This window comes from Pelobates fuscus, chromosome 7 (assembly GCF_036172605.1).
Source record: "Pelobates fuscus isolate aPelFus1 chromosome 7, aPelFus1.pri, whole genome shotgun sequence".
NCBI classification, from domain to species: Eukaryota; Metazoa; Chordata; class Amphibia; order Anura; family Pelobatidae; genus Pelobates; species Pelobates fuscus.
The window spans coordinates 63,475,142-63,490,584 of NC_086323.1; the positions used below are offsets into that span (position 1 = coordinate 63,475,142).

General features: G+C 39.6%; 1 protein-coding gene across 2 annotated transcripts in view; it reads right to left on the reverse strand.

Moving 5' to 3' along the window:
• Positions 1–15,443, reverse strand: part of ABCD3 (ATP binding cassette subfamily D member 3) — a 76,613-nt gene that overhangs the window by 33,493 nt on the left and 27,677 nt on the right. Inside the window, exons 3-7 of one of the 2 annotated variants that reach the window (XM_063428347.1) lie at positions 11,738–11,836; positions 11,444–11,532; positions 7,524–7,593; positions 6,271–6,368; positions 5,123–5,246 (exon numbers count right to left, since the gene is read on the reverse strand). In XM_063428347.1, the coding sequence (XP_063284417.1) occupies positions 5,123–5,246; positions 6,271–6,368; positions 7,524–7,593; positions 11,444–11,532; positions 11,738–11,836 (480 nt within the window). Of the gene's footprint in view, positions 1–5,122; positions 5,247–6,270; positions 6,369–7,523; positions 7,594–8,384; positions 8,455–11,443; positions 11,533–11,737; positions 11,837–15,443 lie in introns of both variants that reach the window. The other variant, XM_063428348.1, reaches the window with a different exon arrangement.

The window sequence follows — 15,443 nt, forward strand, 5'->3', positions numbered from 1 at the left end:
ATTCACTTTGCGCACACTACACACACTATAATGAATGCAGAGTGTGTGTTTGTATAGTGTGTATATAATGAATGCAGAGTGTGTGTTTGTATATACACACTATACAAACACACACACTGCATTCATTATATACACACTATACAAACACACACACTGCATTCATTATATACACACTATACAAACACACACTCTGCATTCATTATATACACACTATACAAACACACACTCTGCATTCATTATATACACACTATACAAACACACACTCTGCATTCATTATATACACACTATACAAACACACACTCTGCATTCATTATATACACACTATACAAACACACACTCTGCATTCATTATATACACACTATACAAACACACACTCTGCATTCATTATATACACACTATACAAACACACACTCTGCATTCATTATATACACACTATACAAACACACACTCTGCATTCATTATATACACACTATACAAACACACACTCTGCATTCATTATATACACACTATACAAACACACTCTGCATTCATTATATACACACTATACAAACACACACTCTGCATTCATTATATACACACTATACATTCATTATATACACACTATACAAACACACACTCTGCATTCATTATATACACACTATACAAACACACACTCTGCATTCATTATATACACACTATACAAACACACACTCTGCATTCATTATATACACACTATACAAACACACACTCTGCATTCATTATATACGCACTACACACACACTGCACTCACTTTACGCACACTACACACACACTGCACTCACTTTACGCACACTACACACACTGCACTCACTTTACGCACACTACACTCACTTTACGCACACTACACTCACTTTACGCACACTACACTCACTTTACGCACACTACACACACTGCATTCACTTTACGCACACTACACACACTGCATTCACTTTACGCACACTACACACACTGCATTCACTTTACGCACACTACACACACTGCATTCACTTTACGCACACTACACACACTGCATTCACTTTACGCACACTACACACACTGCATTCACTTTACGCACACTACACACACTGCATTCACTTTACGCACACTACACACACTGCATTCACTTTACGCACACTACACACACACTGCATTCACTTTACGCACACTACACACACACTGCATTCACTTTACGCACACTACACACACACTGCATTCACTTTACGCACACTACACACACACTGCATTCACTTTACGCACACTACACACACACTGCATTCACTTTACGCACACTACACACACACTGCATTCACTTTACGCACACTACACACACACTGCATTCACTTTACGCACACTACACACACACTGCATTCACTTTACGCACACTACACACACACTGCATTCACTTTACGCACACTACATACACACTGCATTCACTTTACGCACACTACACACACACCCTGCATTCAATATATACACACTGTATATAATGAATGCAGAGTGTGTGTTTGTATAGTGTGTATATAATGAATGCAGAGTGTGTTTGTATAGTGTGTATATAATGAATGCAGAGTGTGTATATATACACACACTACACACACACACACTGCATTCAATATATACACTAGACAAACACACTGCATTCACTATACACACACTACACAAACACACAGTGCATTAATTCTATACACACAGTGCATTATATACACACACTGCATTCACTAATCAAATACTCACTACATCCACTACACGCACATATTCTTGAAAAAAATGTATATTTTGTGCATTTAACTTAAAAAAAAAAAAAAAAAACTTTCACTTTATTATTATGCATTCACTTTACGCACACTACACACACTACACACACACGGAATTCACTTTACGCACACTACATTCACTATACACACACTACACAAACACACACTTCACAAAAACACCCTGCATTCATTATATACACACTACACAAACACACACACAGCTCCCCCTATCTAAACACACTGCATCCACTAAAGAGGAAAATCAGTCTGGCGGCAGCAATCATTATAGACTGTAGCAGGGCAATACGGTTTTTGGGAAGACCAATTAGGAGCGTGTTACAATAATCCATGCTGGAAATTACTAGAGCATGGACAAGCTCCTTAGTAGCCTCTTCGTAAGAAAGGGGTGGATGCAGGATATGTTTTGAAGGTGGAATCTAGAGGATTTGGTAACATAATGGATGTGAGTCTCAAAGGTGAGGCAAGAATCAAGTATGAAGCAAAGACAACACGCTTGTACGGATGGGCTGATGTGGATACCACTAACTTGAAGGGAGAGCGAAAGAGGAGGATCAGTATTAGTAGGAGGAAATACAAGGAGCTCAGTTTTAGAGAGAGAGATTGAGTTTCAGAAAGCGAGAGGACATCCAGTCAGAGATGGAAGAAAGGCAAGCAGTGACACGTTGCAGGACGGCAGGCGAGAGGTCCGGGGAGGAGAGATATATCTGGGTGTCATCAGTGTACAGGTGGTAGTGCAATCCAAGTGAGGTAATAAGTTTGCCAAGAGAGGCAAAATAAAGAGAAAGGGGACCAAGGACAGAGCCTTGGGGGACTCCAACCGAGACAGGACAAAGGGAGGAGAGATCATTAGAAAAGGAGACACTGATTGAGTGGTGGGAGAGATAACAGGAAAACCACGAGAGGACAGAGTCACAGAGACCGAGTGATTGAAGAATGGCATGATCAACTATGTCAAATGCAGTAGAGAGGTCAAGAATTAGTATGTGTAACGGATCACCTGGCAACCCGACTGGGTACCTCCGTTGAAGGATGCTCCTAGCGCTTCCTGAGGGCTCCAAGCACTCCAGCCGACACCATAACCATTGCAGACTCCTTCAGAGAGCAAGACAGGAACAAGCTCTTACAAGAGCTTAGCAGTGAATATAGCAAGAGTATGCAGAGCAAAGCAATCCCTTGTGGTGGTATACCTGGTTACCCCCAATAAGAGACAGGACTCTAGATTGAGGGTGAAGAAGAACGCTGTTTACTTGGCACCAAAGGGCCTTCTTTTATGCAGGTTTAACACATACAGGACCGCCCACAGGGTTTTACAGAACAACCAATAAACACGAACAAATGTTCGAATCTTCGAACGGGATTTAGTCTCCAGCCGCAGTGTCGAAGTGGAGGAGAAGGTACGGGTCAGCGGTGTTCGTGCAATTGGGTAGCCGAAAAGAGTTCCATAGATTTGGCTGCACACACCGCTGACCGCGTTCGAATGAGTTAAAATGGCCACCGCCACATGTTTGTTTGTCAAATGGCGGCCACTTCGACTACATCCGAAGTGCCAATTTAAAGTTGTTACACTGCTCCAAAGTAGTTAAAGGGCCAGGAACAGCAATATAAAAATCCATTATGCCCAAATCAGTTCCTAGAAGGGCAATACATCCGAGGGCCATAGTCGCTGGGCAGGAGGCTGGCAAACAGGCCACTCCAAAAACCAGTGGTGAGGTTACGTTCGCCACAGTATGGAGTAGTGGCCTTTGGATTTAGCTGCGATTCGGTCGTTCGTAACTTTGATAAGAACAGTCTCAGAGTAGAGGGGGCAGAAGCCAGATTGAAGAGGGTAAAGGAGAAAGTTGGAATTGAGGAAGTGAGACATAAGGGTAAAGACAAGTCTTTACAGAAGCTTTGAGGAAAAAGGGAGCAAGGATATGGGACAATAGTTAGAGGGGGAAGATGGGTCGAGAGATTTTTTTCAGGATAGGTACTACAGAGGCATGTTTAGGGTCAGCAGGGACAATGCCAGAAGAGAGAAAGTAGTTGAAGATGTGTGTTAAGGAAGACACAAGACAAGGGGAGACAGATCTGATAAGGTGAGATGGGACAGGATCAAGCGGGCAAGTGGTGGGGCGACAGGAAAGGAGAAGAGCAGGCACCTCTTGTTCAGTAGCTGGGGAGAAAGTCTGAAGGGTAGGAAAGACATGATCTACGTGTGGGTGAGAAAGGCACGGTGGGGAGAATGTTTTCCTTAGCGGTTTAATCTTGTCGGTAAAGTAGCATGCAAAGCAATCGGCTGTAAGGTTAGTCTGGGGGGTGGCCACAGCAGGGCAAAGAAGAGAGTTATAGGTGTCAAAGAGACGCCTGGGATTGCGGGAGAATGAACTAATAAGAGAGAGAAAAAGTATGACTGTTTGGTAAGGGCAAAGGCTGCGCTGTATAAACACAATATGAATCTATAATGGAGAAAGTCTGACTGGGTGCAAGACTTCCTCCAGGAGCGTTCAGCACAACGTGAGCATCTTTGCAGGTAGCATGTTAATTTAGTATGCCATGTTGGAGGCGTGTGCTCCTCAAGGTGCATGTTTGGAGCAGGGCTGCAGTGTTCAAGGCAGAGGTGAGGTTAGTATTATATGTGGAGATGGCCAGTGAGGGACAGGACAGAGAAGGGATGGATAGGAGTTGTGAATCAATATTAACTGACAGCTGCTGGAGGTCAATAAGAACTAAGATTCCTCCTGAGTTGAGGGGGGTTAGGCTGAAGTTTTTGGGTGAGGGGGTGCTCAAGAGCAAATTATACGAGGTGGTGATCAGAGAGAGGAAATGGAGTGTTGCAGATATTAGATACTGTACATGCATAAGAGAAAATGAGGTCGAGAGTCTTGCCAGCTACATGGGTGGCAGAATTGTCCCACTGCCATAGCCCAAGGGAGGAAGTAATTGAAAGTAGTTTAGAGGCTGCTGAGGTTGAAGTCCCAGAGAATTAGGGATGGAATATTAGAGTAGAGGAAGTAGGGTAGCCAGGCAGTAAAGTGGTCAAGGAAGAGGAGAGAGGAACCAAATAAATAACAGCAATGTTAACAGAGATTGGTTTGAAAAGGCGAATTGAATGGATTTCAAATGATGAGAAAGAGAGAGAAGGGGGGGGGGGGGGGGGGGGTAGAGGTTTGAAGGAGCAGTGAGGTGAGAGTAGAAACTCTACACCACCACCTTTACATTCAGAGTGTCTTGGGTTGTGGGTAAGTTGAAGACCACCAAAAGATAAAGATGCAGGGGTAGCAGTGTCAGAGGGGGCACACTGCAAGATTACATACTTGATCTCAGGAAACACCACACACATTGATGGATTCAAGCAACTTACAGAAACCTACCTTGCTGAGGTTTGAGTACAAGTCCACCACACTGTTGCAAAACCTCTCAACATCTTGTGTAAGAAGTTGATCTGCGTTTGCTATCCTGTTGTCCAAATTTCCCATTTTATAATAGGTGAAAGATCTGTAGTTGGGAGACAGGAACACAATCGTATTAAACTCAGTAAATGAACTATAAATAAAGGGTAATCACTGAACTAAAATCTATAAAGGGTTATGTTCAGCTACAGAACCATTTTCATATAAGCTGGTAAATGCCAGCCCTTCGCCCCAAAAACCACATATCTTTTCTGTGCCAGTTTCAATAAAAGGTTATGGAAAAAATAAAATTTAACTTGACCACCATTATTTTTATTTATTTTATTTTTACAGAGACACAATTATGTGGAAAGCATAAGTCTAATAACCAATTCTACAGTTATAAAATAGTAAAATTCATTACAGGCATACCCCACTTTACATACACTTTAAGTACACTCGCGAGTCCAGACATACCCGCAAGTGTACTTAAAGGTGCCTAGCGAGTACAGACATTCCCGCGCCTCTTCTGTTTGCGAGTGAACAGTAAATGGAAGGTTCTATTCTTGCCCAGAGGAGCTCTGTTCAGTGTCTTTGGGGCAAGAAATTTTCACCTTCTGACATGGCACAGGTTAATCATCTCAAATTTATAATGCCTACTCCTAGCTGAACACTATATTATTTAAATATATATATATTTTATTCTTTTCATTTTAATAACTGCACTACAAATGACAGTCAAAATTAAGTAATCCATTTATTGTTGAATATACCAAAACTCAAAATTTTCACTAGCCACTGGTGAATGGAAAATCAGCCCTGGCATATGTGCCTTGAACCACCACCCCTTCACGCTAGGTAGGATACTGTCAGTCTGGCCATATCTAGCCAGACTGACAGCAATGTAAACATTGCTATTTCTCAAAATCAGAAATGTTTAACATTGACTGAAATGGAAATAGCATCTCTACACCAAAACCATCACATTAAGATGTGTATCCAATTAACCCCTTAAGGACAACTTCTGGAATAAAAGGGAATCGTGACGGAATATTTCCGTCATGTGTCCTTAAGGGGTTAAGGAAAGCTTGCATATAAATAAAAAAAGAAAATTAACTAGATGGACTTACTTTAAGTATTCATCATATAAGTACTTTGTTAACCTTTCCCGGAAACATAATTTAAGTTCATTGAGACCAAACTTCAAGAAATTGTTCACTAATGAGATCTGCAAAAAAAAAAAAAAAATAGAATGAAAAAAAAAAAAACGCATTAAACAAGCAGACACATGGTGCACAAAGTTTTGTTCGCATTTAGTGGATGCTTTATGCTTACAAAGCATTGTGTCTAAGGCCATTTTACCGTTTTAATACACACACACACACACACACACACACACAACAAGATAAATAGACATGCATATCAGGCTCTGGGTCTCAGAAGGTTTATGTAAAGCAGACATTTGCACCTATAGCCTTCTTGTACTGTAAATAGCTGTAGTGATTATGATGCTTAGATTGTCCCTTTCTGTAAGATGAATATTTCACTTTAAAAACAGGAAGTGGTAAATGGTTACCAGCTACACTGATCAGGACACATTATACTTTATCATATCATATTTAATTTAGCAAGCTCATGCTTTGACTGGCACTGTGTGAGGCTAAGTCTCTATGTCCGCTGGAGACAAAGGACCGTAAAAAGACACTTTTTTTATTTATTTTTTAAATAAAAGCAGCTCTGGTGCCCTTTTAAAGTTTCTAAAAGTGGTGTATTTATTATGGCATGTTCATGGCGATGCTCAACTTTTAGATCTTTGCTTCAGAATTATTCTTAAAACGCTCATTATCCAAGTATCTGCAGCAATTTCAATAAAGAACTGGACTAAGTAATGGGAAAGCTTTGGATTGGCTAAAACCCATCAACTTTGATAATGTCACAAAGGAGGCGGGGCCAGCACCGGCAGACCCGCGTGGTGCTGGAAATAAGGTGAGTTTTAAACTTTTATAGGGGGGCAAGCCACCTAAATGGTGGGTTAAACAATATAGGGTCAGGAATACATGTTTGTGTTCCTGACCCTGTAGTGTTTCTTTAATTCTCAAATAACATAGTTCTCTGGTAACTAGACAAGTGAATTTTGAAAATGTAACTAGTGATTTTCGATTGTAGAAAATTAAAATGAGCATGTTTGCCAGCTTGATATGTACATACATTTTACCTGCTGATCAGAGTAAATTACATGACTTAATGGTGATGAGTACTAAAAGCATAACGCCAAAAGACTAATCCTCTAATACTGCATGCTGTTTATTCAATAACTAAACAAATACAAGTTGTGCATGTCTTAACTCACTGTAAAAACACAGACAAAACAATTAACACTTACGGCAGGCATAGCAGCGATAAAGTTGAAAAGGTATTTCTTAAAATCTTTTCTGCTTCGGCCAATGATTGCACTGCAAACCATCACATGCATTAATTTTAATAGCATTTCTTTTTCAGATATTCATTGAAAAAGCTCAATTAGAAACTCTGCTAAACAGCAATGTAGGAAACCCATATGACATGACAAAAAGACATAGGTGTTACGTGGTTAGGACTTAAAGAGAAAAAGGTGACAGAAATTAGCTACCATAAAACAATCTAAACAAACTGCTCAGCTTGTCTACATATACATCAACCTAATCCTGTTCTGTTCCTCAGGAGTTCATTTTTATCAACCTCTTTGGCTAGCATAGTGGAGATGAGAGAAGAGGCTTTGTAATCACATTTGTAACAATGCCATGATCCATTGATTAATTTGCTTGATGTTGCAATTGAGAGGTGTGCTGTAGCACCATGTAGTTGGATAAATAGTTTTAGCCAGTTCAATAACTTGCTGTCAGTGCAGGAGCATCAAAATTAAAATTCTGATACGCTTTGGTAATATGAATATTAGACCTTACAGATGTCTAAAACGCCGACATTGTCTCGTGATAAATGGATCAGGTTTAATGCAGATTGATTTAAGTTTGTGTACTTAGACACAGGTATTGCTTTATAGCCCAATAATTTAAGAGGAATCTTTCATTAGTTTATGTTAACAATTAGTGATACAATTTTCCTTTAAGCCAAGTGTTTAGAAAGAATGATATCCGCTTTGTACATGCCACTGTCAGGTTCCTAAAAGTAAACTTTACCAATACATTAAACGTGCACACAGAGAATCACATGCTTTGTGTCCAAAATTCTATGATTTTTGCTTTACCAAGGGAATAGCTGCTATATACTTGAAAAAATATTTCTTAAATTCCGATTTATTCCTGCTTATGATTCCACTGAAATGAGAAGTAAGAGGAAAGAAAATGTAGCCATTTTCATTGAATAAAAAGGAAACAAAATAAGCTGTATATAAATCCCTCCCCAGAGAATATAGACATTTTCAATATTTACTGTTCAGAAATTCAAACAAAATGTTAAACAAAATGTTTTTGTTAAAGGACAACTATAGTGCCAGGAAAACAAACTTGTTTTCCTGGCACTATAGGGTCATTAGTTCCCCCCCACCCTCATGGCCCTCCTCCCGGTGGGCTGAAGGGATTAAAACCTCTTCAGCCACTTACATTTCTCCAACGTCGGGCTCCCTCGGCGCTGGGGAACTCTCCTCCCCCTGCCGACGTCAGATCCGAATGCACATGCGCAGCAAGAGCCGCGCGCGCACGCATTCTAACCGCCTATAGGAAAGCATTACTCAATGCTTTCCTATGGTCGTCCAGCGTCCACAGTGAGAATTGCGGAAGCGCCTCTAGCAGCTGTCAGTGAGACAGCCACTAGAGGCTGGATTAACCCTAAGTAAAACATAGCAGTTTCTCTGAAACTGCTATGTTTTCAGCTGCAGGGTTAAAATGAGAGGGACTTGGCACCCAGACCACTTCATTGAGCTGAAGTGGTCTATGTGCCTATAGTGGTCCTTTAATATAAGGTTAAAGGAGGAAAAAATTGTATTAAAGTGGAGTTTAAACAAAATTGGGGGATGCCAATGTAAATAATACATTTTCTTTTTATGGAGGAACTGTATTTGACATATATTTAAACATTTCTTGCCGTATATAAAATGATACTACAAGCACTATAACAGCTCATTATAGTCGTTATTGTGCTACGAGTGTCTGGGTGAACACCCTAATTTTTAGACCAGTGGTGGTGGTTGACTTCCCTAATTGTTTTATCATATGTTGTAAAACAGATTGTCAATAGCAAGTGCTCGCCTCCATTCCCGTTGCCAGCCCCTTCTTCAGCTACATAATTAATGTGAAAATTATGCTATCGCATTATTAAATGCAAAGCTTTGCAGTCCTGATTGGACTCAAGCTTGTTTGAGTAGGGTCATCTATTGTTCCTGTAACATTTTATCGTCTCATTTGTTAAATCACCCTTTTAATGTAAAGTACTGCAGAATAAACTGGCGCTATATAAAAACCAATAATAATAATAAAAGAGCACTTGATAATGAAAAGGGATATTATCCACATTATCATTGTGGCTAAAGAAAGGATGGGCTGGGGTAGCAAAGTTTGCTGTAGTGGTTATGGCGTTTTAATAATAGTGATACATTAATTAAAAGATCCCAAACCGGATCTAAATTGGCACTTCTCTGTATTACATATGGTATTATTTATCTTCTTTAAATCTAACTGATGCTAAAACAAAAGTTCTTCAGGTTGACACAAAGTTTTCATAATTTTCTTGCTGGTAGGTGACCTGGAACCTCACTCTAGGGATCTACCAATAGAGATTTTTTTTAGAGCCGATATCTATAATCTGAACTTTCAGGCTGATAGCTTACCGATACCAATATTCTGTACATTTACCATTTAAAAAAAATGTTTACTATTTCTACACAAATCTACTGTTAACTGAACATGTTTATTATTTATTTTCCCCCCAAAAAATGTTTAACCCCTTAAGGACCAAACTTCTGGAATAAAAGGGAATCATGACGTGTCACACACGTCATGTGTCCTTAAGGGGTTAAGGCAAATGCACAAAATATACATGTTTTCAAGAATGTGTGTGTGTGTGTAGTGGGTGTAGTGAGAGTATTTGATTAGTGAATGCAGTGTGTGTGTATATATATATAACGAATGCACTGTGTGTTTGTGTAGTGTATATATTGAATGCAGTGTGTGTGTGTAGTATGTGTATATATTGAATGCAGAGTGTGTGTTTGTGTATTATGTGTATAGTGAATGCAGTGTGTGTGTGTAAATAGTGAATGCAGTGTGTGTGTGTAGTGTGCATATAATGAATGCAGAGTGTGTTTGTGTAGTGTGCATATAATGAATGCAGAGTGTGTTTGTGTAGTGTGCATATAATGAATGCAGAGTGTGTTTGTGTAGTGTGCATATAATGAATGCAGAGTGTGTTTGTGTAGTGTGCATATAATGAATGCAGAGTGTGTTTGTGTAGTGTGCATATAATGAATGCAGTGTGTTTGTGTAGTGTGCATATAATGAATGCAGAGTGTGTTTGTGTAGTGTGCATATAATGAATGCAGAGTGTGTTTGTGTAGTGTGCATATAATGAATGCAGAGTGTGTTTGTGTAGTGTGCATATAATGAATGCAGAGTGTGTTTGTAGTGCAGTGTGTTTGTGTAGTGTGTGTATATAATGAATGCAGAGAGGGGGGGGGGGAGGCGCATTCTTATTTTTGTTACTGTTTTTTTTTTTTTTAAATTATGTTTTAGTCCCCCCTCCCTGCTTCTTACCTGGCCAGGGAGGAGGGATATGGCATTCTCTGGTAGTCCAGTGGCATGGACTGTGCAGAGGGGGCCCAGCACACTCTTACTTACCTTCCCAGCAGCTCCCCTGCCTAACTCTCGCGGCCTGTGTGTCACGCGGAGCTTTGTCATGGTAACTAATGGCAACGCTCTGACGGCCGCGGGATTTGCAAGATTTAGACAGGGGACCTGAAGGGAAGGTAAGTAAGAGTGTGCTAGGCCCCCTGGGACCCTGATGGCAGTCCTGGTCTGCATTATTGGCAATATCGGTATCTTTATTGGCAGATACAGATATTGCTGAAAATACAGAATATCAGCCGATATCAGCCAGACCGATAATCGGTCGATCCCTAATTCACTCACAGATTTAGTTACAGAACATTTTAGGTTTTGACAAATATGCTGAAGCACCGAAAAAAAATGCAGCAAAATATTAGTTATATGATTAATCATGGAAGGAGGAGGAAAAAAACTGTAGGTCGAAATAGAAATAAAAGTGACTGGTCTCTAAACTATAAATACATTCAAGGGGAATATTTAGCATTACCTTTCAATAGAAGTGCCATTCTGAATCATCCAAACATCACAGTATGTACGTGCAATCAGCATGACAGCTATAAGTAGCAGGTATCCACTCTGAAATGGGAAACCAAACCAAGCATTAAATCAGTAAGAATGAACCAAAGTTACTCAAAATACTGGACTGGCTTTTGATGAAGACCAGCCGGCTAATTCAGGAACATCAACTACAAACGTTGGATAGTCACCATTGTCAGAAATTGTGATAACCTCAAAAAAGGCAGATGTCACATAAAAGAAAGCAGTATGTTTGAACCCTCACCTCCTTTGAGATAGTTTTTGGAACCAATATTCTCAATATCCGCCCAATCCGTGCAAAGAAAACTCTGTCAACCACTGCCTTTTCTTTTTTGGCTTCTTTCTGCAAAGACAATAATTGGTTACAGATGCAGATATGAATATAGATCAGTTTCTTTCAAGCTTGGATATTACACACTATGTTTAACATAGTGCAGGGTTAGGCAACCTTCAGCACTCCAGATGTGGTGGACTACATTTCCCATAATGCTCGTACAGCCATTATGATGGCAAAGCATCAGGGGAGATGTAGTCCACTCCATCATCTAGAGCGCCAATGTCAAAGTACACTTATCTTGAAAAATGTGTGTCTCCCATATTGTAATTCATGTATTACCAAAATCCCAATAAAATTGTGTAGAGAATCTCTGGATCTCTTGTTTTATCTAGTGACTTTCCCAAAAAAAATATATTTTTATCTTCTGCAATAAATGCATGATGGTATTTTTAATCAATAAGTGTTGGCACAAAATAATTCCAATCAATTAGGAGTCTACTAAAAATATTACTCAAAACATTTCAAAATTCTAAATATATAAGAGCAATGTGGAAACAATAAATCGACTCAGAATTCAAAAATTGAAATTTTGCTTATTGCAGGAGAAATACAAGATAAAAATGCAAACTAGTGACTGATATAGGGATACATCACAATACAAGTCCACAGCCCTTATTTCTAGAAATCTTGGCTGGTAGAGTAATAGTTATTCTGGGTAAACTTTGACCATTTTTAAATGCATTATACAGAAGATGCATTAAAAGATGCAAAAAAAAGTAACTAATAATAATAATATAGTTACTAGTCTTTTAAAATATATCTCTGTGAACTACTTAATGGATATGCTTACAGCTGCAGACAGGTCCCGCTTACATCAGCATGAGATGGTCCAAGATCGTTTCATTCTTGACTATTGGGATTGATTTTATATTATAACCAATGGTCCAGCAGAGGATTATGGGATAAGTAATTTATCATCAAAGAGTATTTCTAATCACCACATAGTAACCCCTTAGTGACCAGGCCATTTTTCAATTTTCTCACCGTTAAGGACCAGGGCTCTTTTTACATTTCTGCAGTGGTTGTGTTTAGATGTAATTTGCCTCTTACACATTTACTGTACCCATATTATATACAATTTTTCTCGCTATTAAATGTTCATTCTAAAGATACCATTATTTTCATCATATCATATAATTTACTAGAATAGAAAAAGTAAAATATGATGAAAAGAAAAAAAAAAAAAACACAGCTGGCCATCATGCACCCATGTCCCAGTTGGAACATGTCTGAAGCCGGCCACTGTAATTCACCTCCGTCAAACCGTAGGTTTTTGAAAAGTACACACCCTAGGGCATTTCACATGGTGGCATTTGAACACTTTACATGCACTAATTCTACGACCAGTCTCTGTCAAAAGTTTTTGTGGTGTTATTTTTCACTCACACATTCTACTTTGGGCATAGATTCTAAGCTCCTGTTAGGTGTTACTGCCAAAGGACACCCAAATATGTACTCGGCATCATCTCCCGAGTACAGCGATACCACCCATGCATATGTTTGTCGGGTTCACTGGGGGTGCAAAGCAAAATGTCTGATATGCGTTTTTCAAATTTTACATATCTTGTTTGCCTATCTTCCTTTTGGGGGCCTTATCAGATAGATTAAGTTGTTATGGTCCCAGGAGGCCCCCGAGCACTCTCTTACCTTAAGGAATGAAACCATTCTCGTACAGTTTCACCCCAAAGTGAACCTCTAGCGCCGATTCTCAGGTCCCCCAGGCAGCATCCGGCTTCTAAATGTCAGTTTCAGGAAGCGCTGAGTGCAAGCAGACAGGGCCGCCACTGTTTGGCTGAGAGCAGTCAGCTGATGCTCTCAGCCAATCAGTGACTAAGCATTCATAAAACTGGCTTGAAAATAAACACTTTTTTTTCAAGCCAGTTTTATCAATGGCTAGTCTTTGTCTGGCTGAGAGTGAAGCCAGATGCTGCCTAGAGAATCTGAGGATCAGCGATGTAGGCTCAAATTGGGGTGAAACCGTTCAAAAAAGGTTGAATTCCTTAAGGTGAGAGTGCAACCGGGGGCCTCCTGGCATCATAACAACATAATTTAGATGACGTGGTTATGGTGACTGGAGTGCCCCTTTAAGGCCAACATAAACAGGAACAATTCTCCAGTTCAGCTATTTTGTCCTAAAAGATGAAAATCCCTTGCTAATTCACCTCAGTGTTTTAGATTTAATTTGAACAAAAACAAACAAAAGAAACCGCACAATCATTAGAAAACATAGAAACATAGACTGTGACGGCAGATAAGAACCATTTGGCCCATCTAGTCTGCCCAATTTTCTAAATACTATCGTTAGTCCCTGGCCTTGTCTTATAGCTAGATTAGACTTATGCCTATTTCACGCATTCTCAAACTCCTTTACTGTGTTAACCTCTACCACTTCAGCTGGAAGGCTATTCCATGCATCCACCACCCTCTCAGTAAAGTAATACTTCCTGATTTTATTTTTAAACCTTTGCCCCTCTAATTTAAGACCATGTCCTCTTGTTGTGGTAGTTTTTCCTTCTTTTAAATATAGTCTCCTTTACAGTGTTGATTCCCTTTATGTATTTAAATGTTTCTGTCCTATCCCCCCTGTCTCGTCTTTCCTCCAAGCTATACATGTTAAGTTAATTTAACCTTTCCCTGTAAGTTTTATCCTGCAATCCATGAACCAGTTTAGAGAAGGGCTACTAAATTATCAATATCCTTCTGGAGACACGGTCCCCAGTACTGCGCAGTGTTCTGTGCAATGGCACGAGCACTTCCCTCTTTCTACTGCCAATATCATTCCCTATACAACCAAGCATTTTGCTAGCATGTCCTGCTGCTCTATTACATGGTCTGCCTACCTTTAAGTCATCAGAAATAATTACCCCTAAATCCCTTTCCTCATATGTTGAAGTTAGGATTCTATCAAATATTCTGCCCTTGGGTTTTTACATCCAAGATGCATTATCTTGCACTTATCCACATTAAATGTCCGCTGCCACAACTCTGACCATTATTCTAGTTTACCTAAATCATTTTCCATTTGGCCTATCAACCCTGTTACATATCTTAGTATCATCAGCAAAAATACATGCCTTACAATCAAGACCTTCTGCAATATCACTAATAAAAATATTGAAGAGAATGGGTCCAAGAACAGATCCCTGAGGCACACCACTGGTGACAAGACCATGCTTTGTATATACTCCATTGATTACAACCCTCTGTTGCCTGTCACTCAGCCACTGCTTTACCCATTCAACAGTATTGGAATCCAAATGTAAATATTGCAGTTTATTGAAAAACCTTCTATTTGCAACAGTGTCAAAAGCCTTGCTTAAATCTAGGTAAGCAATGTCTACTGCACCACCCTGATCTATTATTTTAGTTACCCAATCAAAAAAAGCAATACGATTAGTTTGGCATGATCTCCCTGAAGTAAACCCATGTTGTCTCTGATCTCGAAATCCCTGTGATTTTAGATGTTCAACAAACCTATCCTTTAACATGGTTTCCATTACTTTTCCCACTACTGAAGTAAAGCTTACTGGCCTATAGTTGCCAGACTCCTCCCTAGTACATTTCTTGTGAATGGGCACAATGTTCACTAACTTCCAATCTTCTGGGACTACTC